The sequence below is a fragment of the Schistocerca cancellata genome, chromosome 1, assembly GCF_023864275.1.
Source record: "Schistocerca cancellata isolate TAMUIC-IGC-003103 chromosome 1, iqSchCanc2.1, whole genome shotgun sequence".
Taxonomy (NCBI): domain Eukaryota; kingdom Metazoa; phylum Arthropoda; class Insecta; order Orthoptera; family Acrididae; genus Schistocerca; species Schistocerca cancellata.
The window spans coordinates 714,012,463-714,036,288 of record NC_064626.1 but is presented as its reverse complement, the minus strand read 5'-3'; the positions used below and the strand labels follow the sequence as shown (position 1 = coordinate 714,036,288).

Genomic DNA, 23,826 nt, shown 5'->3' with positions numbered 1-23,826 from the left:
TAAAATATTCTGTCATCTATTCCTATCATCTATAACTATCCTGTAACCTTATTACTTAGAAAACCAGATACAACAATAAAATAGAGACTGATTTAAGAGAATCACCAAAAAGAAGTGATATCTAGACAATATAAAACTGAATAGATTATTAAACAATGGAAAATCCAGGAAGGAATGTAACAACACCAAGAAGGATAGTTGCTACTCACCATACAGCAGAGATACTGAGTTGAGACATGCCCAATAAAAAGATTCACACAATCATAGCTTTCAGCCATTAAGGCCTTTGTCAGCAGTAGACACACATACACACACACACACACACCCACTCACGAAAATGCAGCTTGCACATAAATCTGCAGTCTCAGAGAGCTGAAACAACACTGCGAGCAGCACACCATTGTTATGATGGGAGTGGCGACTGGGCGGGGTTAAGGAGGAGGCAGGGGCAGGGAGGGGGAGGGATAATATGGTGGGAGTGGCGGACAGTGAAGTGTTGCAGTTTAGATGGAGGGCAGGAGAGAAGGTTTGGAGGGGAGAAGGGGTAAGTAGCGGAAAGGAGAGAAAGAAAATAATATAAAAGACTGGGAGTGGCGGTGAAATGATGGCTGTGTAGTGCTGGAATGAAAACAGGGAGGAGGCTGGATGGGTGAGGACAGTGACTAATGAAGTTTGAGGTTATGAGAGTTATGGGAATGTAGGATGTATTGCAGGCAAAGTTCCCACCTGCGCAATTCAGAAAAGTTGGTGTTGGTGGGAAGAATCCATATGGCACAGGCTGTGAAGTAGTCATTGAGATGAGGGGTATCATGTTTGGCAGCGTGTTCAGCAAAAGGGTGGTCCACTTGTTTTTTGGCCACAGTTTGTTGGTGGCCGTTCATGAAGACAGACAGCTTGTTGGTTGTCATGCCTACATAGAATTCAGCACAGTGGTTGCAGCTTAGCTTGTAAATCACATGACTGGTTTCACAGTTAGCCCTACCTTTGTTGGGATAGGTGATGTTAGTGACCGGACTGAAGTAGGTGGTGATAGGAGGATGTATGGGACAGGTCTTGCATCTAAGTCCATTACAGGGGTATGAGCCATGAGGTAAGGGATTGGGAGCAGGGTTGTGTAAGGATGGATAAGTATATTGTGTAGGTTCAGTGGACAGCAGAATACCATGGTAGGAAGGGTGGGAAGGATTGTGGGTAGGACATTTCTCATTTCAGGGCATAATGAGAGGTAATCAAAACCCTGGCAGAGAATGTAATTCAGTTGCTCCAGTCCCGGATGGCACTGTGTTACGAGGGGAATGCTCCTGTGCGACCAGACTGTGGGGCTTTGGGAGGTGGAGGGAGACTGGTAAGATAAGGCATGGGAGATTTGTTTTTGTACAAGAATGGGAGGATAATTTCGGTCACTAAAGGCTTCAGTGAGACCCTCGGTTTATTTAGAGAAGGACTGCTCGTCACTGCAGATGCGATCATCACGGGTGTCTAGGCTGTACAGAAAGGACTTCTTGGTATGGAATGGGTGGCAACTGTCGAAGTGGAGGTATTTCTGGTGGTTAGTAGGTTTGATATGAATGGAGGTACTGATGTAGCCATCTCTGAGGTGGAGGTCAACATCTAGGAAGGGGCTTGTTGGAGAGAGTAGGACCAGGTGAAGCAAATGGGGGAGAAGTTGTTGAGGTTCTCGAGGAATGTGAATAAGGTGTCCTCACCCCAAGCCTTCTGATAGTTGACAAACCCTGTCTTGCAGACCTACTATACTTACCCCACCTCCAAAACTCCCTCCCACCACCACACTGAACCCAAAACCTAAACAGACCTGCAACACAATCATGAACCACCAAATCGCCACTCCCATCATGCACTGGCACTGCTGCTCGCAGAGTAGTTCCAGCTCTCTGAGACTGCAGACGTGTGTGCAAGTTGCATTTGCGTGAGTGTCTATGTGCATGTGTGTATGTGTGTCTACTGCTGACAAAGGCTTTAATGGCAGAAAGCTATGATTGTGTGAATCTTTTTATTGTGCGTATCGTGACTCAGCATCTCCACTATATGGTGGATAGATTATTGTATTTATGGATATATAATATGAGGTGACTAAGGAAGCAACTGTGATACCAGAGTGTACAAATTTCTTTTTTGTACAGAGTATTTTATAACTTTATGAGATGTGATGTCAATGGGAGGGTTTGTTTAGGTTTTGAAATGGGTAAGTATTGAAGATAAAAGCATGGTTTACAAGAGCAAATAAATCATGGTAAACCAAAACACACATCACACCTTTCAGACAACCCTCACAAACAAGCATGCCTAATTGTTCACCATTTACCATTTCCTTAGGGTTGCTAAGAATTCCTTCCTGGACGTCAAGGGTGAAGGTGGGAATGTCCATTCCGTAGGAGACGATTTAACACCAAACCTCCTCCGGTGTCTCACTCAATGACCTGGGGGGTTAGGGATTCTGGGGAAGGGTGGTGGGAAGGGTTTCTTGTCTTTGGGGCTATCTAATTTCTCTTCTTCAATCTTAGCAACCATATCTGGTTCCCCCCCCCCCCCCCCCCCCCCCCCCCCCCCCTCATTTGAGAACCTATCTATTTTTCCCCTCTTTCCATATTCACAAACTTCTATCGCTGAAGTCCTTCTTTGTTTCCATGGTTTCTAATAACCTTCATATTATCTTTGGATAAGAAGGCTGAAGAATCAGGCATTTAGAAACAAACATTGAAATTACAGACTAAAAAGCCTGTTACGATGTGAGAATCGCCAGGTACTGTAGGGTAAAACATATGTGTACACAGGGAAATATGCACAAAAAATGGCTCTGAGCACTATGGGACTTAACTTCTTAGGTCATCAGTGCCCTAGAACTTAGAACTACTTAAACCTAACTAACCTAAGGACATCACACACATCCATGCCCGAGGCAGGATTCGAACCTGCGACCGTAGCGGCCCCGTGGTTCCGGATTGTAGTGCCTATAACCGCACGGCCACCACAGCCGGCTGGAAATATGCGCACACACACACACACACACACACACAAACACACACACACACACACACACACACACACACACACACACACACAAACACCACACATGCGCACACTCACACACACATATATAAAAGGGGGCCAGAGCGGAATTAACTGTGATAGTTATCTAAGAAAAGCCAGTGTAATAAGTATTCTGATGAACTGATGAATTGTAGGATGGTGGGACTTGATAGTATATGTAGACATATTATCTACTGACAGTATACCACGTGTACTGCCTTGAAATGAGCGTAAAGACAAATGAGTCGATAGGGAACATTTGTTGTGAAGCCTTAATTTTTTTTGTTTGGTTGGTATGACATCTGTCAAAGATATTTTGTTTACATCAAGTCATGGAACAAACAACATCATATGTTTTCATCGTGTTAACAATGTCGAATTTTGTACCAGAAAGTGATGATTTGCCGAAAGCATTAAGTTTTTGTTTTGATTTGAAAAAAAGTGCTGCAGAGTCACATCGAATGCTTTTCGAGGCATATGGTGATCATGCTCTATCAGAAGCAACATGCAAAAGATGGTTTCAATGGTTCAGAAATAATGATTTTGATGTAAGAAATTATGAACGTGGAAGACCACCAAAAATGTTCGAAGACGCCGAAATGCAAGCAATATTGGATAAAGATGATACTTTGAGTCAGAAGCAAATGACAGCAATGCTAAATGTTGCACAACAAACCATTTCTGATGGTCTGAAAGCAATGTGAAAGATTCAAAAAGTGTGGAAAGACAGATGGAAAACCGAAAAACCATTTGTCAAATTTTGATTCAAAGACATGAAAGAAAATCAATTTTACATCAAATTGTTACTGGTGATGAAAAATGGATTTATTTTAAGAATTGTAAATGGGAAAAATCATGGGTTAATCCAGGACAACCATCATAATTGACTGCAAAACCAGATCAATTCGGCAAGAAGACAATGTTCTGTGTTTGGTAGGATCAGAAAGGTGTGGTGTATCATGAGCTTCTAAACTCTGGTGAAACTGTGAATACTAATTGCTACAGACAACAAATGATCAATTTGAACTATGCATTGATCGAAAAAGACCAGAATGGGCCAGAAGACATAGCAAAGTAATTTTTTTACATGACAATGCTGCTGTACACAGAGCAAAACTGGTTCAGGATACAATCAAAACACTTGGCTGGGAGCTGCTACCCCACCCGCCGTATTCACCAGACTTGGCCCCTTCTGACTACCATTTGTTTTCATCAATGGGACACCCATTGGCTGAGGACACTTTGAGTCTTATGAAGAAGTCGAAAACTGAGTGTCTGATTGGTTTGCTTCAAAAGACGAACATTACTAATGGCATGGTGTCCACAAATTGCCAGAAAGTTGGTCAAAATGTGTAGAAATCAATGGTTAGTACTTTGAATCAAATGTTTTTACTTTTCAATTCAAAATTAGTGTTTCATTTTCTCAAGAAAAAAAAAAAAAAAGAAAAAATCGCTCATTTCATACTGGTACAACTGGTAGAAGTTGAGAAGTAGAGGAGGACTTTAGGGATTGAATGATGTATTAAAAAGTGAATGCGAAGTGTGAAACAGATTTTTATGTTTACCAGAGAATACTTAATTACAGTATACACAGAAACTTATACTAGAGTAATGAACCGTGAGGCCTACTTAGAAAGGATAAGGGTGGCGTACCTGACATTTGCTAAGTATACAGGGCAGGCACACCTACATGGAGATAGGATGACCTGAGGCCTAAAAAATAGGAGTGTTTTATAAAGGGATGTACCTACCAGAATGGAAAGAGGAAGTGCTCTCGTAAGGTCAGCTCAGAAGCAAGGTATAGGTACTGATCCTACGAGAAGGGGACAGTATCGTGACAGATATTTATTTATTTATTTACATTTTCTTTGCCTGGAGCCATTGTAATGATGGCTTTCGCAAATGTCAGACTTAATACTATGGTTACACTATATTCTGTAGCTGTTGCTTCTTATGTCTATTTTTTACATTTATCACATTACAACTGATATCCTAATGCCTCATGTTACAATCACTATCTTAAAATTCATTGAAAGAATATAAACATTTTTCTATTAGATAAGATTTTAGTTTTGTTTTAAAAACATTTCCCGTGTATGTTCTTAGAGAGTTTGGTAGCTTGTTATACCAAATCAAACCACTGATATATGGACTTCTATCAGTCATTCTTAATGTTGCTCTGTTATTGAAATAGTTACACTTTGTTCTAGTGTTGTGATCATGTACATCACTGCCCTTGATAGCTTTTGTTGGTTGACTTATAAAAAATACAACTATTTTGAAGATGTACAGAGAATATATTGTCAGATATTTGTGCTGCATAAACACTTCACGACATGAATCTCTATGTCCCATCCCATGTATAAGTCTTATTGCTGTTTTCTGTAGAAGTAGTATTCTTTTAAATGTACATCAGCTGCACAGCCCCTTAGATCAATTCCATAATTGAGAAAGGGGTAATGTGTTCCACAATATACTAATTTCAGTGCTTAGCTAGGAACTACCTTTGCGAGCTGGCTGAGGAGATATATGGCACTACTGACTTTTCCGCATACGAAATTAATGTGGTATGTTCACCGCAAATTTTCATCAACATATATACCCAGGAATTCACAGTTACCATTTTCTGTTGCAGAGATGTTACATACACTGTTCATATTGTTGTGATGAGAACTGCCTGTTAAAATGTCAGTAGTTGAGATTTGGTGACATTCACTTTGAATCCCTGATCATTGAAGTATTTTGTTACTTCTGTTACACCACTAGTAGCAAGAGATTCTAGCTCTTTAGATTCACTCCCATAGAATAAGATTGATGTGTCATCTGCATAGCTTACAATATGGGAGTTAATGGGTTGTGCAATGTCGTTAACATATATAGGGAAGAGAAAGGGTACAAGGATTGAGCCCTGTGGTACACCTTGTAATACAGGTTCACTGGTGGACTGGGAGTTCATGATTTTATTATCTAGTTTGTATGACAATTTAGTGCTTTGCTTATGATTCAACAGGTACGTGGTTAGAAGATTCATGAGTTGATCCCCAATACTATAAGTTTTTAGCTTTTTAAGAAGTACCCTATGGTTTACCGTATCAAATGCTCTTGTCAGGTCCAAAAATATACCTGCAGTCTGCATCTTCTGGTCCAACAGACAGTAAACTTCATGGATGAACTGTGTAACTGCTGTGGTTGTACTTAGCTCTTCTCTGAAGCCAAGCTGAGAATCTACAAGCAGTTTATGTTTTGTGAAAAAGGCACTTAGCTGAGAAAGGATAATGCTTTCGAATATCTTTCATGTTTTCTCTAAAGCTGCAATCAATCAGGTGAGTAAGAGGTTTAGAAATTTCTTTTAAGCATGCTTTAGTAATAGCACTGGATAGGCCATCCCATCCAGATGAAAATTTTTTCTTTAGCATGTACAGGGCTATTACAAGTGATTGAAGCGATTTCATAAATTCACTGTAGCTCCATTCATTGACATATGGTCATGACACACTCCAGATACATAGAAAAACTCATAAAGTTTTGATCAGCTGAAGCCGCACTTCAGGTTTCTGCCATCAGAGCGCTCGAGAGCGCAGTGAGACAAAATGGCGACAGGAGCCGAGAAAGCGTATGTCGTGCTTGAAATGCACTCACATCAGTCAGTCATAACAGTGCAACAACACTTCAGGACGAAGTTCAGCAAAGATACACCAACTGCTAACTCCATTTGGCGATGGTATGCGCAGTTTAAAGCTTCTGGATGCCTCTGTAAGGGGAAATCAACGGGTCGGCCTGCAGTGAGCGAAGAAACGGTTGAATGCGTGCGGGCAAGATTCACGCGTAGCCTGCGGAAAATTGGCTCATGCCACAACTGGAGACCGACAGCGCCGACTTCATCTTTCAACAGGATGGTGCTCCACCGTACTTCTATCATGATGTTTGGCATTTCTTAAACAGGAGATTGGAAAACCGATGGATCGGTTGTGGTGGAGATCATGATCAGCAATTCATATCATGGGCTCCACGCCCTCCCGACTTAACCCCATGCGATTTCTTTCTGTGGGGTTATGTGAAAGATTCAGTGTTTAAACCTCCTCTACCAAGAAATGTGCGAGCTCGCATCAACGATGCTTTCGAACTCATTGATGGGGACATGCTGCACCGAGTGTGGGAGGAACTTGATTATCGGCTTGATGTCTGCCGAATCACTAAAGGGGCACATATCGAACATTTGTGAATGCCTAGAAAAACTTTTTGAGTTTTTGTATGTGTGTGCAAAGCATTTTGAAAATATCTCAAATAATAAAGTTATTGTAGAGCTGTAAAATCGCTTCAATCATTTGTAATAACCCTGTATATTACCCTGCGAACCTCCTGCTCATTCACTTCCACAAATTCAAATTCAATACACTGGGTGAGATGGCACCGGATCTCTATCTGTGAATCTGTAATATGCGTTGATTGTTCACCAGAAATGTGCTAGTTATTAAAAATATTACATATAGTATCTGGGTTTTTTATAATGTCTTAAGCTGAGTGGTGCCATGTTCATCTTGTTGGGACCTTTTCGGTATATGTCAATCAGCTTCCAAGATGCTTTGCTTATGTTGTCAGGCTGTTCTATTGTTTTGCTGTTAATATGCTTCCTTAGATTGACAATTTCAGTTTTAAAAGTTTGCTTGGCCCTATTGTATTTTTCCTTGAAAATCTGCATAATAGTAGCTTTATAAAGCTGTTTTAGACCATGTACTTGCTGCTTGAGGCTAATCAGATTTGTTGGGAGTTTTAGTCTAGGATTACTTCCATTTTGACAGTGTTTAACTACCTTCTGGATTTCTTAAACTGGACAACTATATTCAGAATGATGCAATAGGTTTGAGTAGAATTCATTCCATTTCTCATCCAACCTGGTACACAGAATCCCATTTCTCATTCGCTGGTTTGTCTTTAAGAGCATTAATATTTGAGGTATTCAGCATTCGTTTCTGTAGCACAATTTTTGTTATTTTAGCCACAACTGAATTTTTGTATTCTATCACCTGACAGAAGTGGTCAGAATAAAGAAAATCTAAGTTACTGTAATTTACCTTATCTATAACATCTTTGTTGATTATAGCATAATCTATTCTAGTGGAACATGTGTCCGTCACTCTGGTGCCAGAGTTCACTATATTTACAAGGTTGTATGAGGTCAGTACATCACTGATATTCAAGTTTACTATACTATTTGAGTTTGCATCTATATTAAAGTCACCTAATATAGAAAGGTCATTATAACCAGCCTGACCAGCAACACTACTAGGTTTATCCATAAACAGCATTACATCAGCATTTGGTGGCCTATACACTCCAATCACTTTACTCTTTGGTAACTTAAGATCATTACTGTGGAGTACAATACCTGTCATTTCAATTGATCCTTCTTTGATGCGGTGATCAAGAAAGGAAATTTTTTTAGCTTCCACATCCTTATTAACATAAATTGCCACACCACCACCTTTATGGTTTTGCCTACAATAACTACTTGCTAGTAAGTAACCTTCTAATCTATAGTATATTATTTCACTGCATTTTAGCCCATGTTCCATTATTACTAGTACATGTGGCGAGTGTTCCTCTATGAATATTTGTAGAATGTCTAGTTTGTTTATGAGATATTGCACATTCAAGTGCATTAACTTTAAGGGATTATTCTGGAAAGTTTGAATTCTATGCACAACTAGCAATATTACCTTTCATGTAAGGTTACAAGTGTCAAAGAACACTTTCATTTCACCCAGAGTTCCTCCAAGCTACAAAAAAATAGTAAGAATAGTACATACTAAAGAAAGGTAGTACAAAAGATGAGAACAGAAAATAGGTTACTCATGTGTCATGAACCTGGAATTTATGATTGGAAATAAAGAAGGAGTCCTCACAGTTCCTAAATAATAGTGAAGAACTGACTAAAACCTCAAGTTAATGCTCATGGCTTAATATTAAAGTAGGATAAGAGAGAATAGTGAAGTAGGAAGTCAAAGATTATTCACAGTTACAGAAAGAACAGAAATGTATACTGTTAAAATATATTATGCATGATATTATTTAGACAATGTTTATGTATAAAATATCAGATGTTCAATCTGAGGGGGGGGGGGGGGGGGGAATTTAGTGTTTCAAGAATTTCTGTGTAAATTCTAGACCCACTTGGCCTACTACCATATCAAACACACAATATTTTAGATATGAGTGTGAGAGAGTGGAATCCTACCAACTGCACATCACATGTCTGCGTGTGAAGGTTTAAATTCAGTCACAGGAAGAATGTAGACATGGCAGTCAAACGGCACTGACAAGTACCTGTCAGGCAGTCCATGGGTCTTTAGTGAGTGCGTACGAGAAGACCATGGAGCTTCTATGTTATTCTGTGCTAACTGTGTCAGTGACCATTGTTATAATTATGAGAACAGTTGAAAAAGAATTCTTAAAACTCTAATTCCAGCCTTGCTAGAGGAAAGACGTATTTCCTGAATCCTTTGATACAGAGTTACGATTATTAAGCCAACTCTTTTGTGAATGTAATTAGATTTGTTTCTGACATGAGGCCATATGAGTGACTTACAAGAAGTCAGATATTTATGTGAGAAGGGAGAATTTTGTTCTGTACAAAGTTTTAATATATCATTAGTTGATGAAAAGTAACCTTCGAGTATCTACTTATTTCACAAGTAGAGAGAAAATTTTAAATATTCCTGTACCTAGCATCAATCTTTGGAGAATAAGTTTAAAGAGATTCCAGAAGCCAGTGAAGATGATTGGCTGTGGACAACAAGTAAGTCATCTTGTAAAAGGAGTGGAAGTTAGTATATCTACTTCACACTTCAATCATCATCCAAAGTGTTAGACAGGTAAGGAAAAAGTGAAGACTGTAGTAATGAACAGCAACATAAGTTAATCTGTGCGTTTAACCAGTAAGGAAATAGGGAATGATGAGGTCGGTAATTCGTGTGGTGATATTGATGATGGTTATTATATTATTGAATATAATAAACTGAAGGTAAATGATGATGAGTATAGTAATGAAGAAGAAAAGCATTTTGTTTGTTTTAAAGAAGAATTGGAAGCATTAGGTATTAGCAAGGAAATGTGTAGTAGTGGCTATGATGCTGTAGAGATACCCAGGGACACTGTTAAGAGGATTAAGGGATGTTATTGACAGTATCCCAGCGAACAAAACTCTTAATTTAATGACTTGTAAGGAGTGGATGACCATACTAATTCAGTTACCAGCTGTGACAGTGACAGTAAGGTGCTTAATTTTGTGCATGAGAAAAAATCTTTTGTATGTAATACGTGATTAAATAGTGATGCTATTGAATCTGCATTTAACTTTATATCCAGACTGGTGGCATAAAATTAAATAATTACTTAAAGGTAAGTACCATAGTGCTGCTCTATGTTAAACAAGCAAATGCACATGGTTTGATGAAATTCTCACTGACATGATAATAATGTCTCTGAAAATGATAAGAGCACCAGTGATATTGGAGGCTTTAGTCTTGAAGAGATAGAAGATGAACTGTCATAAGAGGATGTTAAGACTGATACATGTACTGATGTTTGATCATGGGAAGGCAGGTGTCTTATTGACACAGGCTACCAGATTTCAGCAGAAAGTGAAAACATGATGTGGACCATGTAGAATTACCTGTAATTGGTGTGCAGATTAAAGATGCAACTGGGAAACATGGTAAATTGGTTAAAACTCAGGCTTTAACAACTATTACAATTGAGGGAGTAACTTTTAGTTTAATAATTCTAGATATCAGTGAGAGTCTTATCTTCAGCCTGACATGGATAGTTAGTGTGAATGCTGGTTTTGACTGCAGGGGGCAGAAGCTGATTATCAATACATGTGACAAAAATTGTATTTGTACTGATTTTGTAGTCAACTGCATCTGATGAGGAGGATAAAATAAATAGAATACAAATTTTAAAAGACAGTGGATTTGCAGTCAAATATATGCCAGAACTAGATACAGATAAAGGAGAATTTAAAGAATTTGCAGACACCAAGATTCCAGAAGCAAAAGGCTTAACTGATATAGGAATCTTTGTTGTGGTAGTATAGTGATGTGCTTAGTAATATTCAAGGCAGAGTGAGAGGATATCAGTGTGCTTTAAGCTAAAACCACATCAACCATTTTTCATAAAGCCCTATTGTGTACCTCTGGCTAAGAGAACTGCAGTTGAGAAAGAGTTATATAAGATGGAAGTGTGTGATATCATTGAGAGAAGTTGTAGCCCAAATAGCAACTCATTAGTCATTGTTTCAAAAGGGAGACAGAGAAGTGAGATTAGTTCTGAATTCTAACCATTTGAACAAGTTTTTGTACAGAGAAACAGGTCACCCAGATAACAGTGATGAACTTTTACACAAATTTTAAAAAAATTCAGATTATTTCCAGTTTGGATTTTACTTCTGGATTTCATCAGATAGATTTAGGTCCAGAATCACATAAACATACTGTCCTTCTTTACAGTGGTAGATGTTACTAATACTGTATAGTGCCTTTCTGTTGAACTCATCTATAGTGAATTTATAAGAGTGTTAGATTATATACTCGAGCAAGATCTGTAGGAAAACTTACTCTTTATGTAGATGACATTCTGGTAACTGGGCAAAACTGGGAAGAGCATTTTGAATTGTTGAAGCAGGTATGCAAAAAACTTAGACAAGGAAGTATGACTGAAACTCAAAAAATGTAAATTTTCAGTCCCTGAACTAAAATTCTTTAGGTCATGTTATTACTAGGACAGGAATCTAGGCAGATTCTGATAAAATTAAAGCAATTTCACACATTCCAGCACCACATAGTAGAAAACAATTCAAGTCATTTTAAGATTTATGTGGATTTTACCAAAAATTTGTGAGTGGGTGAAGTTTGAACGCATCCTGTTTAAGCAATTTACTTAAAAAGAACACTAATTGTGTTTGGACCAAGAATGTCAAGAAGCATATGAAACTATTAAGAAAGAATTGAATAATCAAATTTGTACCAGATTTCAGCCTACCATTTTGTTTACACATAAATAGTAGTGATTATAGTTTGGGAGCAGAACTATTTAAGGGAAAAGGAAGTTGATGGAGAAATCCAAATCAAGCATGACACAATTGCCTTTCCAAGTAGAATGCTGTTAAAACATGACAAATGCTATAGAGCTACAGAGAAAGAATTGTTACCTGTTTAGTAGGCATTTACTAAATTCAAAATCTGTTTGCTGGGACATAAAGTAATTGTATATTCAGACCACAAAGCATTAAGCTACCTACAGGAATGTAGACTATATCACAATAGACTTACCAGATGGGGAATGTATTTTCAAAAATTTGATTAAAAATTAAATATATTAAAGGTACAGATAATGTTGTTGCAGATGCTGTGTCAAGGATGCTACTGGGCGGAAGTAAAGAAAATTTTGATCAAAATGAGGAAAAACAGTTTCAAATCAAATGTATGGAGGGTATACATGATGAGAAAATTATTAGGGCAATGTGAAACAAAATTAGAAGGAACCAAAACCATGATTCAAACTGTGTTGCTTAAGCAAAAGAGGTTATGAAAAATTGGACAGGTATTATAAAGTATATAAAGAAACCCTGTTCAGGAGAACAGATGTGGATTCTGGTCACTGGAATTTATACTGGTCAGTGGAAGTAGGTGCGAAGTTGATTAAGTATATACATGAGAGTTATGGACACTGTGGTATTCATAAATGTATATAAAAGCTACAAGAAAATGTTTATTTCTATAATATGACTCAAAAGGTTAGGAAATAACTGTCTACTTGTGACAGGTATCAGAGAGTCAAAGTAAGTAAAAGAACATGCTGACATGCAAAATATAACATGTTAGAAACCTATGGAATTCGTGGCTGTGGATTTTTATGGAATTTTACCAAAAAGTAAAAATGGTTATTATTATATTTTGTTATACTTGATGTTTTCTCCAAATATATAAAATTATATGCTGTTAGAAAAACTACAAGTATGGAAATTATTGCTAAAACTGTAAAAAAATTACTTCAAAAATGTAGGAAAACCTAAAGTAATACTGTCAGACAATACATCACAGTTTGTATCAAAGTGTTGGAAGTCATTCATAAAAAAAATCTGTTATTAGACATTTTTTAAATTTCAGTTTATCATCCTTCATCCAATCCAGCAGCATGATATATGCATGAAATTAATCATCTATGTCACACATACTGCAGCCACAAACCACCAATATGGTACGAATACATCAGTGATTTTGAAGACATAATGAATAGCTTGCAATGCAGTTCCACAGGATTTTCAGCTTTGAAGTCATGTTTCATAATAAACCAGCAAATAATAACACTGAATTTGTAGATTATCCACCATATACTGTCATGTCTACTCAAGAATGTGAAGCAGTTGTGAGAGAAACCATGATAAAGCAGGGAGAGATTTGAAATAAAAGACACAGTAATGAGCTCAGAATTACTAAATTCAACATTGGAAACTATTTTATTGTTAAATCACGTGAGAAATCTAAAATGTTAACATCTGAATTTAGAAACTTTTTTGATATCTATATTGGTCCATTTGAGGTCATTGAAAACCCACATACCAGTGCCTACCAGCCAATTTATTCTAAACCTAAGAAGCTTCTTAGGCTAGGATATGGTACCTCATTTAAGCCACACAAACAAAAATGTACATATAACTAACTAAAATGATTCTTACTGGAATTTTGTTGAAACAAAATGTGTTCTACTGTATGCAAAGACCTATATAGTCAGAGTTATTTTTTTAAAAAATTTTTGAGCCAACCACTGTGGTGTGGTAACTGATTATTTTTGCTTGTGCTATGTTACTTCTATACAGGATGTAAATAAGTCATGATTTGTATTTTATTGTGTTTTTTCATGAAAAGCAATTAGTTTTTCTTTTTTTACAGTGTTATTTGTCAGTGTTATAGTAATAATTTAACCAACTAATCATTTGTAAAGCTGAAGCTTTAAGTACAAATCTTGGTCAGTTCATTAGCATTTATTTAGTTCTTAATATAACTTTCTCTGTGATTTATAATGACTTAGTACCTGTGTGTTACTTCCATGTTATTTTGAGTCGTGATATTTGTGTAAAGTGACACTGGAATCTCAAAAATGACCATTAAAAAAAAAAAAAAAAAAAAAAAAAAAAAAAAAAAAAAAAAATAAATCTGCAATTTCTTGTGCTTTATACATTTACTTGCATTTACTGTGATAGATATTTTTTCTGATCTTTAGTAGTATTTTTGTATCTGTATTGAACTTTCATGTTTCCCCATTGAACCACTGTACTTTATGTAGATGTAAAAGAAGAATTTAAGTCTGGCAGTGACAAATAATTAATTAACAGCACTTTAAAGCAAATTTCAGCTAAATAGTTCAATTTACAGAAAAACATGTATGAATGAGCTAGTTGTCTCTTCCCATAACGTAATGTGAAAGATTTGAAAACCAATTTTTCATATGTTATTGTATAATCGATTATGTGACATGAAAAATAATGAATGCAAAATGTTTGTAGCAATCAGAAACTAAAGGATCAAATGAGTGATAAAACTGATGGACTAGTAGGGCTTAAAATCTAATGAACACTATTTACAAAATGACATACCTGTTGATAATGTAATGTATTGTGAAGGACATGAAGATATCAGTGAACAATGTAAAACACGTTGTAAATATTGTTGCAAAACCATTTCATTTGGTTTATAAGCAAAAGAAATAAGTTCCTAACTAAATACATAAACTTATTCTGTGTTCTAAAGTATTTTGTATATTTTCTTTAAAGCACTTCAAATAACTCTATGTGGACTAAGATGTTTTCTTTTGTACAATACCTGTCAGTAATATTTCACTGATTGAAGACATATTTGTAAATGTTGGTATATAAAGCAGTATAAAGAAAATGTTTTTGTGTAGTGGTTACTTACAGACATTTGTTGACCACAGTATCTTTAGGTTTCTTATAATGCTTAGACATTCTTGTGAAATACAGGTTCTACTGCCATGTCAATATGATAAAATCAATGAATGTAGTGTTATGTGAAAGAACAGAGTTACATGTAGGAGTGTTTGTTATGTGTGCCATCTTTTTGATTATCCAATTTATCGTATATTACTTTTGGTAATAATTTGAGAGCTACAGAATAGGTAAAAGGTCAGACACCACACCTAAAGAAAATGAAGTGTTTGTTCAGCAGAAGGGAGCAGTAATAATATTGTGTAAGGATGACAGATGTACATCTTGTTGAAGTCTTTTTATGGGTCTTGGAATTCTTACATTCACTTTACAATATTTTTACTTCTTAGTGGTTTTCATTACCGATAGTCACTTTCAACTGAACTATAATACATCTCAGGGTTCAGAAAGGAGTCATGTATTTTGGTAGTTAGAAAATCAATAAGCTCCTGCCCATGGTAAATTGGGAAGACCTAGCAATTCAAAATAAATTTAAAAATGTACCTCAATAGTCACTATTCTTTTAAATTATTTGTATATCTAGAATCAGCTTTGTTAAGTATATTGCAAGTAGCAGTGTTTGTCATAAGCTGTATGAGAAGTATTAATGTACTAGAAATAGGGCTCAATATTTACAAAAGTGAAGAAATATTTTGCTTGTAAAGTACCATAGTAATCAAGTAAATATTAAAATATTAATAGCAGATGTATGGCTGCTATATAATAAAACAGAGGAGGTGGCAACATTTTTCAAAGTAGCACCTTTGTTACTAATTTACTCAGCTACATAAGGCATTTAAATGCATTTAATTAGTATTTGTAATTATTTCTTTTCAGGGACAAGTATGTAGTCCAATACTACCACATACAAAAAGGAGAAATTGGTGATCAACATGTAGAAGAAGCGTTCAACACAGACAGGCACAATGAAAAAGACTGCGAAACATTTAAGTATTCAGACAAAAAAGTTCTGCTTCAGAAACAGAAAACGTGCACACACATTGGTACAAGCACAACTCAAATTCACACAAGCACAGCTCATACACACATGGTCATTGTCTTAATAGTCTTTTTCATTGTACCTGTCTGTAACTCAGTACCTCCTCTAAGTGGTGAGTAGCGTACTATCCTTTTCATGTTGTTATTATTTCATCCTGTACTTTACACTGTTTAATACTGTTATGTCAATATGCCAAAAATGTAGGTTCAATGATTAGTTTTTAAGGATTTGATTAATTGGGTACATGACAACATTTTTGCATTTACCAGAATGATATATGATTTGAGTAGCTAATCTGGGAAGAATTGCTACAGAGCAGCTTTTTTCAAGTTAAACTCAGACTTCAAGCTGTCAATGTTAAAAAATATAAATATAATTGAAAATTTTGAGCCTAAGATATGTAGATTTAAAGATATAAATATAAAGATAAGTGGGGTTAATATAAACTTATTGCAGGAAATTATTACAGGATTTAAAAATAAAATCAATTAATTTCTGATTTGTTTAGATGAACTGCAACCTGCAACTCTTATAGATGTACTATGTTTCCGAAAATTATTTGACCACAAGTATAGAAATACTGAATGTGGGTGGATATAAATTGGCAGTTATATCAAGACAGTCAAGTGTGGGGAAAAAGAAGTTGTCACTGTCATTAAGAATGGGTACAGTTAATATAAAAACATTGAAATCTAAATGACTGGTAATTTAATAAGCAGTGGTATGGGATTCCTACTGAGCAAGGCATGGGAGCCAATGCTAAGCTCCGCCAAAGCAGTATGTGACTCTGGTTGCAAGATATGACAGAGATGGTAGGTGGAAGGTAACTGAGACGCTCCCCACATCATCACAGCCAAAATCCACCCCTCCCCCTTTCCCTCCCACTACTACCACCAAGCACAGCATGTGGCTGGTGAGGTCTGAACTGTGGAGTGGCAGGTATGAATACTGAAGGCACTCAGCAGACACTTCATTCCATGAGCACCACCTGTTGATGATGGAATACTTGTTCACCAAAATATTGTGGAACTTTGATGACTGGATCTGGTAGTAGATGCAAGAACCTTGAAAGTGCCATATGCACTTTAAAAGCCTCAGATCACACATAAGTAACCAGCAATGTGACAATATTTATATAAAAACATCATTCAGTCTGTACACTGATGTGACAGATCTCATATTATACCCCCTAATATTATGTCTGACCACCTTTTGCCCAGTACAGTGCAGCAACTTGGTATAGCATGTACTCAACAAGTCATTGTAAGACCCCTGCAGAAATATTGAGCCATACTGTCTCTATAGCTACCCAAAATTGCAAAAGTGTTGCTGGTGCAGGATTTTGTGCACAAACTGACCTCTTATTTATGTTTCGTAAATGTTTGATAGGATTCATGTTGGGCAATTTGGGTGACCAAATCAATCCCCCAAATTGTCCAGAATGTTCTTCAAACTGATTGCAAAAAATTTCACCCTGGTGACATGGTGCATAGTTATCCATAAGAATTCCATCACTGTTTGGGAACATGAAGTCAATGAATGGCTGCAAATGGGCTCCGTGTAGTTGAACATAAACATTTCTTGTCAATTATTGGCTCAGTTTGACCAGAAGACCCAGTCCATTCCATATAAACACAGCTCACACCATTATGGCGCCACCAACAGCTTGCACAATACTTTGTTGACAACCTGGGTCCATGGCTTTATGGGGTCTGCTACCATCAGTTCGTACCAACTGAAATTGAAACTCACCTGATCAGGCCACAGTTTTCCAGTCATCTAGAATCCAACAGATATGGTCAAGAGCCCAGGAGATATACTGAAGGCAATTTTGTGCTTTTAGCAAAGACACTCATCAGTCATCTGCTGCCGTAGCGCATTAATGCCAAATTTTGCAGCACTGTCCTAATAGATATGTTCGTCATATGTCCCACTTTGATTTCTGAAGTTATTTCATGTAGTGTTGCTAGTTTGTTAGCACTGTAACTCTACACAAACATGCTGCCCTTGACTGTTAAATAAAGGCCATCAGCCCCTGCATTGTCCAGGGTGAGAGGTAATGCCTGAAATTTGGTATTCTTGACATCCTCTTGACAATATTGATCTCTGAACATTGAATTCCCTAGTGATTTCCAAAACAGACTGCCCTTTGCATTTAGCTCCAACTACGATTCCATGTTCAAAGTCTGTTAATTCCTGTCATGCTTCTGTAATCATGTCAGAAACGTTTTCACATGAACCACCTGAGGAAAAATGAAACCTCCATCAATGCACTTCCCTTTAATATCTAGTGTATGCAATACTGCCCTCACCTGTTTATGTGCATGTCATTATTACATGACTTTTTGTAGTAGGTTAAGGAGATTATCACTGTAACTTAACTCTGAAACCTCAAGAACTGTTTATTTAGGATGAGTATATCCTTTCTTGTCTAATGGAATAGTGCTGTGGGGTGAGATCTGCCATACAAATGTGAAAAGTTTTCAGAATGCAGAGGATAACCTGGAGTACCATAGCGAAAGTGAAACAGGAAACATCTTGTAAAAGTCTATTCAGCAGTTTCTATATTCTCACAATTTATGCCATGCCTAAGCTAAAAACCATTATGCTAGTGAAAGAAGACACTAAGATCATAAATAGGAAAAGTTGTGATACAAGTCAAAAAACAGATTTCCATATAATTAACAGGAGATTATCTGTAATGGCAAAGAGCCCATACATTAAAAGAGTTGTTTTTTGTAATTTACTACCAAATTATGTTAAGACAATGACAGAGGATACTTTTTAAAAAAGCAGCTCAAGCTGTACCGTATCCACAAACACTTGAACAATTTGGATTAAGTATGAATAATAATGTAAGCAACAATCCTGCCCTTGAAATAAATGCAGTAGTAAATATTGTGTGTCTGTAAAGTTGTGATGCAGCTATGAACACTTGCTGCCACAAACAGAAATGAAACAAATGGTTGAAACTTGTGCTATATTGAACAGTAACACAAAGAGTTTTGGTAGTATATGTGCATGCAGGTGATGATGCAACGCAATGTGTAGCAACAGCGGGTCAGGCCACATCAGCTGGGATGAGGACAGTACAGAGGAAAGTTTGGTGTGTTCTGTGACTTGCTAAATTCAAATCCATGATAAATGTTCAATGTGAATATCATTGTGTATACAGTGAAGAACCACCACATAAAAATAAAATAAAATAATCAGTAAAGGATACTGGCAATTTTTTGGACAAATACTGTTCTGGTAGGACATCAGTAACTAATGAATCTGTAGAAGCAACATGGGACAGCTACCCAAGTAGATTCAAAAAATTGGTGCAGGCAAGTGTTCAAGAATTAAGCCTAACAAATTGCAGTTGTTACGTGCTCTTAACTGACTGATAAACCTGAACAGTGCTTAATGAGATCAACTATGATGAATGACTTATGAAGAACATTGTGTTTAGAGATGAGGCCACATTCCATGTATATGTTCCTGTTCATTGCTATAACTTCAGACTATGGGTTTCTGAAAATCCTTCTGCCTGCAATGAGTACGTCTAAAAATAAGGTGAAAGTGTGGTGTGGCCTGATGCATTATATAGTTATAGGTCCATGTTCTTTTTGGAGCAGACTATAATGTCAAACAACTACCTTCACATGTTGCAGTTGTATGCAGTGCCGCAGTTCCTGGATAAAAAATTTCCACAGCAGTCGTTGGGAAGGGGTGGTTTTAAGTCATGGCCACGACAGTCCCCATCCCTAATTCCATTAGATTTTTACTTTTGGGTTTATTTGAAACAATGTGTGTACAGAGAACATATCAAGATATAAATCATTTAAAATGGAGAATCACAGACTCTTTTACATCAAATATCCTAATACTTGCGTGGGAAGAACTGGAATTCATTTACATCTGTGTAGGGCAACAAATGAAAGCCACATTGAACTATGCTGAACATGTATGCACACTTGGAGAGTATCTCTTTCATTACCTACTTTTTTTAACATTTCTGTATTCTTGCATTGCTTTTCTGTGACCAATTAAAACTGCACCTTGACTTTATGGACACACTGTAGCATATAAAAACTTCTGTCAGAAACAAAATATTGAAGATCTGCATTATAGTTGTCACCCATGATTGATAACACCAGCAGGTGATCACTACCAACTAATTATGGGTTCAACATACCACAAGGAGAATACAACAGAACTGCATGGTACCTTTTTGGGAGTTGAGAGGGTTGTGTCACTCTGGACAAAATGCAACCATCTCCTCAAGAACAATGTGACCTCCAAGTATCCATTTTGAACAACAGGCAAATATCCTAGCATCATAGTGTGCAAAGAAGGTGGACAAGAAAGCAACTGGTATGGAACTGGGATTAATGGCTTTGGGTTCTCTTCACTGGTGGGTGCAGGATTTGTACAATGCCTGATGATGATGATCATGGAAGAGAGTGGAGGCAGCTAGGTATCAATGCCTCAGGCATTGGGGAAGTGGGTCAGTCATGTTTTGGGCTAGTATCATATCAATGTCAGACTCTTCTCAGCACTACTGATGCTAATATAAGAGCTTTTTATTATTGGGACAGAATTCTCCAACCTATTGTCCAGCTCTACAGCCAACATTTTGTGGATGGTCTGGTCATCCAAGAGGAGCCATAATTGTGAATACTTCCCTCCAGGAAGCAGAAATGGCCAGCAATATCTGCAAACATGAATTTGATTTTGGGAATGCTCAGGACCAGTTGAAACTTGTAGTGGGTTGTCAAAGGAACCCTCTTTGCACACCTGAACACCATAGAAAGAATGAGACAAACCTGAACAGCAACATCTTGCCCACTTTGTAGACAGTATGCAACAAGAAGATCCAACCTTGTTACAATACATGGGATGCAGCACCGGCGTATTGAATATTGCCCAGCTGCAGAATCTGATTTTTCAGATTTGCCCTTTCAACCCTTTCAAACAACCTAACTTTGTTTGGTATGATGTTTTGTATTTACATCAAAGTAAATCAACATTTTCCTGAAGTTTCATAATTTCTTTAAGTTTGACAGTTTCTTTATTCCTTAATTTTCTTGAATATAATTCCACCACATTTGCAGTCATCAGATGGTGCAGAACATTTGTGAGCAGTTTATTTTTATTTGTATGATTTGATGAATGCAGCAGTGTACAGAGGAGAGGTCAATGCACAAGGAAAATTGCTAACCTATAATATGCACATGGATATCATCATAAAGAATTGCAGAGATGCACTAAGACAAGCTATCTGGTATGTCCTCCTCAGAGTACAACAGTGAATTGAAACAGATGACAGACTCATTGATTTTTTAAGTGTTAAAGTTTATAATTTACTGTTGTAAATTTATTTTCGGAAAATATATTGTGGACTAGTAAATTTAGTTTGGATTGCTGTAACCAGACAAACAAATAACAATAGCTATCATACAAAAATAAAATAAATCTATTTTATAATAACAACAAACTTTTGTAAACTTTTTTGGGAACAAATAGAAATAGAGGAAGTGTTTGCATGAACTTGCCTATCGCACCTGCTGGAAGACTGAGCTTTCATCCTGAGACTACCTGTACTGAAATTAATGACGATTTCTGTTACATTAATGTATTCGAGAACTTACAGCTTGTTTCTTTGTATTGCACTTACTTCAGATCAAGATATTTCTTGTTTTGTGGATTATGATCAGTAATTGCAGTGATTTGTAGATGATTAACAGTCTGCTCAACAAAAGCCCTGTTTGCATTCATGTGACTGAATGAACTTCTATCACCCTCACTCATATTATATCTGCTTGCAGCATCTGGAACACACAAATTAAATGTCACAAGACAGTAAAAATTGTGTATGGGCAGATTGGCATCAAACTAAAATTATTGCAACTTACATGAAATAATTGTGAGGTTTGAAAAATTGAGACAGAGAGGAAAAGAGAGAAGGAGAATGAGAGGGGTGGAGAACTGGAAAGTGAGGGGAGTGACAACAGATGAAAGGGAGTGGGAAAGGGATGAGGTTTCAAATGGCACTGTTTCTGATCTGCTAGAGAAATCTCACAGTTTTAATAGACAAATGGCAGAAAATATATTTCCATAAGTGTTACACATTAAACAGCACTACAATAATACCCAAAAGATTCAGTTATTTCAAATTTTTTTTAAAAAATCTGGAATTTATTCAGAAAGTTTTGAAATCCCGTCTTCAACCATGAATTATATTTTCATCTGCATGGTGCAGGCGATTCCTGCATAGGCAGCCAATTTATAAATTAAGGTACTGAACTGAATATCACATCTCCAGAAGCAATTCAATTATCAACAACCATCTCAATCAATGTTGAAGGTCTTACACCTTACAAGAAAGAATTAGTCGTTCAGATGTGTCATAATTTGAATTGTGATTTAATATGCACTCAGGAAACTCGCAGAACATTATTAACAGACAGTAAGTCTTGGGCTGTCGATGACTATAGCCTAACTTCTAGGTAAGGGATTATTAGTAATATTCTGTCATCAGTCATATTTTGAAATTACTGTAGTTCATGTGCTCCTTCCACGTAAGATGTTCATTTATTATAATACCCAGGAATTTATGTTTATCAGTTGTTTCAACTGAAACCTCTGGTTCTGTATCCACTTGTCTTGATTTATAATTTAACAGAAACTCCATCAAAATTGTCTTGTCCTTATTTTGTGCCAATTTGTTTTTAGTGAGATATGCTGTGATGAGGCTAATGTTCCCTGCATATGGAAGATGGCAGCTAGTGTAAAAATTCGATGTGTGTCTCCAAGAAAAAGTGAATTTTACTGTGAAAAAGAAAAATTGTGACAGTTGTAAGAATGAAATTACAAAGTTCAACGAACGTGTGTCTAGTTTACAATTTATTATCAGTTCCTTGAAGATGGATATCAAGTAACTTAAAGAAGAAAAAAGAGAATGGAATATGACAAAATCTCGCCATGAAAGTATGAATATGTCGAAGAATTGGACAGAAGTGAACTACAAAGGACGCAAACAGATAATACAATATACAGAAAATGGTGAAAGAAACATAAATGTAGTGAACGAAAATTACTTTCAAGCTCTTTCAACTATGGATTGTGACAGTGTTGTTAACAGTTCAAGTGTACCATTTGGAAAACCAAATGACTTTGTGAATGAGGTAAAACATGGAATACTTCAGCAGCAGATAGTAAAAGATCATATGCGAATGTGCTCACAAAAATTTTCCACTATTAAGCTGTTCCATTGAGACAATATCAATGTGTGTTAACAAAAAAAGACATAATAAATAGTGCCAAACAAAACTTCGCTTACCGCAAATGTAGGCAGAAAACAAGTAATCTCGGAAACGCAAGTACCGGTTAAATTGAACTGTATGCCGACAGCCAAGGACAAAATATAACCACTGAATTTCAGTGTACAAGCAATCAGAATTTTAATTTTAATTGTACAATAAAACCAGGAGCAAAATTCAGTGCTGCTACATCAGTGAGTCAAGAAAAAATTTCCTTATTGAGCAAAAAGGACTTTTACAACTTCCTGGCAGTGTCAAACGATGTTGTTAGGAATGAAAACAAAACACTCTCTTAATCTCACTAAAAAGAAAACTGTATGAGCTAAGAGGAACAAATGTTATTGTTTTATCAGTGCCACACCATTATGACTTGATAGAATGGTCATTTGTAAATAAAGAAATTGAAACTGCAAATAAAGAGATGCAAAAGAGATGTAACATTTGTGAACATCAGCAATTTAGAGAAAAGA

The 23,826-nt window shown here is 36.6% G+C and overlaps 1 protein-coding gene across 2 annotated transcripts in view; it reads right to left on the bottom strand.

The window, feature by feature from the left end:
- The window catches only part of LOC126162175 (uncharacterized), a 137,836-nt gene extending 116,018 nt beyond the window's left edge, over positions 1-21,818 (bottom strand). For both annotated transcript variants that reach the window (XM_049918500.1, XM_049918490.1), the window contains exon 1: positions 21,712-21,818. In XM_049918500.1, the coding sequence (XP_049774457.1) occupies positions 21,712-21,812 (101 nt within the window). In that variant the 5' untranslated portion in view covers positions 21,813-21,818. The remainder of the gene's footprint in view (positions 1-21,711) is intronic.
- Positions 21,819-23,826: the final 2,008 nt, after the last annotated feature.